The sequence below is a fragment of the Lactuca saligna genome, chromosome 4, assembly GCF_052625555.1.
Source record: "Lactuca saligna cultivar CGN05327 chromosome 4, ASM5262555v1, whole genome shotgun sequence".
NCBI lineage: Eukaryota > Viridiplantae > Streptophyta > Magnoliopsida > Asterales > Asteraceae > Lactuca > Lactuca saligna.
In genome coordinates, this window is record NC_136420.1 from 278,316,514 (window position 1) to 278,319,012 (window position 2,499).

General features: G+C 33.8%; 1 protein-coding gene and 1 non-coding gene across 2 annotated transcripts; both read left to right on the forward strand.

Moving 5' to 3' along the window:
* Positions 1–22: 22 nt before the first annotated feature.
* On the forward strand, positions 23–95 carry TRNAK-CUU (transfer RNA lysine (anticodon CUU)). Its single transcript has one exon. It is a non-coding gene; the product is annotated as a tRNA-Lys (tRNA).
* Positions 96–167: 72 nt separating this feature from the next.
* Positions 168–1,913, forward strand: LOC145043656 (protein FMP32, mitochondrial-like). Its single transcript, XM_078992371.1, has 7 exons — positions 168–525; positions 665–796; positions 898–957; positions 1,082–1,158; positions 1,293–1,349; positions 1,444–1,510; positions 1,625–1,913. The coding sequence occupies exons 1-7, from the start codon at positions 310–312 to the stop codon at positions 1,742–1,744; spliced, it is 729 nt and encodes a 242-aa protein (XP_078848497.1). The 5' UTR covers positions 168–309; the 3' UTR covers positions 1,745–1,913.
* The last annotated feature ends 586 nt before the right edge of the window (positions 1,914–2,499 follow it).

The window sequence follows — 2,499 nt, forward strand, 5'->3', positions numbered from 1 at the left end:
ACACCAAAGAAGATTTCAACAAGCCCGTCTAGCTCAGTTGGTAGAGCGCAAGGCTCTTAACCTTGTGGTCGTGGGTTCGAGCCCCACGGTGGGCGGTTACTTTTTTTCCGTCGCCTCGCCCCCTCCAACGCCGATTTCTTAGTTCTCAGCGCCAGAAACGTGTACGGAAATGGATTGATTTCTAGTTCTTTTTTCATTTCAACTTTTCAATCACTTTTTTCAGATTGATTTCCAGTTCTAGTTCATCCACGACCACGATCTTCAACAATTTATCGAAAGTTACAAATTTAGTTCCCAAATTCGATTCTAATGGCCGCTTATGCGGCTTTCCTTCGTGCCGGAATCAAATCGAGATCGGTTCACGCAACCAACACATCGCTGTTGCAAGGCGGTTTCATCTCCACAAATACACTTTCATCTTCATCTCATTTCAATCCGACTTTTAGCAGATTTGATTGCAGACAAGTTTCTCAACAACCTCAATCTAATGGAAAGCGCCTGTTTCTCGTCGATACCCTAGCCCTAGTAAGTCACTTTCTCGTCTCGACATCCTGAATTAATTCAAACCGCTATTAATTAGATGAAAAAGCTTGCTTCTTTATCCGTTCTAATTTGAAATTTCGGTAGACGTGAATGTGTGATTGTTTTTGAGATGAATTATTAGGTTAGGAGATTAGAGGGTGAAGGTGTGCCTTCAAAGCAAGCTGAAGCAATTACCTCTGCCATTATCGAGGTTTTGAATGACAGTTTGGAAAATGTTGCTCAATCCTTCGTCTCCAAGGGTGAAATGGAAAGGGTTTGTTTCGAATCTCAATGAAATTAATCATATCTTTCAATTTTTTTTAGTTAAACTCTAAATGGCTTTCGCCTTCATGTTGTATCTGCATTTTGCTGTAGATTGAGATGATTCAAGATGGTAATTTGGGGAAATTCAAGTCTCGAGTCCAAAACTCTCAGGTAATCACTTTCCTAGATCAATATCACATCCTTTTCATGATTTGTTGTTTTTATAATGTAATTCTTCATATCAACATGTTTTACGAATCATTAATTACCTCAATTATTCTTGTCACTGTTACAGGAAAACCATTTTTCATTATTGCAACGTGAAACAGAAAAACTTCAGAGTGATATAGAGAAGATGCGCAGTGAGTTAAAGTAAATATAACAACCATCCATTAATTTATAAAACTAAATGAAAAAATTGTAGGAAATAACAGCACATTTTATTTTTTTTACAAACAAAAACAACACATGTTACTGATAATAGCAAAATTCATTTTGTGATATAGATATGAAATTGACAAAGTAACTGCAGGCCAGCGTTTGGATTTGAATCTTGAAAGGGGGTAATAATGACAAATCTGTTGTTTTTAATTTTTAATTTTAATTTTTTATAATATCAAGGAAACTTATTAACCTTAATGTGATATTATAATACAGGAGAATTAGAGATGAACTATCGAATCAAAACCAAGAAACATCCAACCTCACAAACAAACTTGATAATGTGAGTATACATGCATCACTTTCATTTATCAAAATAATAATAATAATAATAATAATAATTTTTCCCACAATGATAAAAAAAAGTTATGTTTTTAAAATTTGTTATTTGGATCAGGAAATCCATTCATTAAGAGCGCATCTAGAAGCTGCAAAATACGATGTGATAAAGTACTGTATAGGTACTCTTGTCTCAATTTCTGCTGTTGGTTTGGCTGTTCTTCGAATACTTATGTAAACAATAATGTTGCCAACGTAGAAAACATGTTACATTTTTTTTTTTTTGAATCATTTATGCGTAAAATAATGTGTTTTAGAAACATTTGTTTTGCATGTTTTTATGTTTATATTGGTTGCTAAACTTTAATTTGGTGACTATATATAAAAAGTAAAAAAGTTGATGAGTATATTAGTTTATTAGATGTAACATTTTAGATTCACAAAAATCTTTACTTAGAATCACTTTACAATCATATAAAATGTACATCAACTGTGCTATACTTGAAATTGGAATGAACAAATTATGCAAGTTTTGGAAACCGTAGGGACTATGTTTGTATAAAAAACAGCAAGGGTTTAGTTTGTGACGTTTGATAAAACCACAGGGACCAACTATGTAATTTTGTATATTTTTATATATTTAAAGTGTAAGTTCTGGGGTTCAAACTCGAAGCCGGAACTTAAATGGGGTTTAATGAAAGTTGAAGATTTCTAAATATCATGAAATCTATTCAAGTGTGGCGTACTCAACAAACCTAGATGTGATGTGGTCGCTAATTTGTTGTAGTTCTTGTTTTTTCCTTTCTAGCAAACAATTTACCTCTATTCAATGGGAGGATAAGACAATATGATCCTTTTTCTCTCCTTATCCTTATGTCTATCTAGCTCCACTCTTTTTGCGACACCCAACCTCGATGGAATTGTATGAGATGGATCATGGATCCCCTTCAAATCTCGACTATTCTTGAGAAATCCCAAGTATAGTGGTCACGT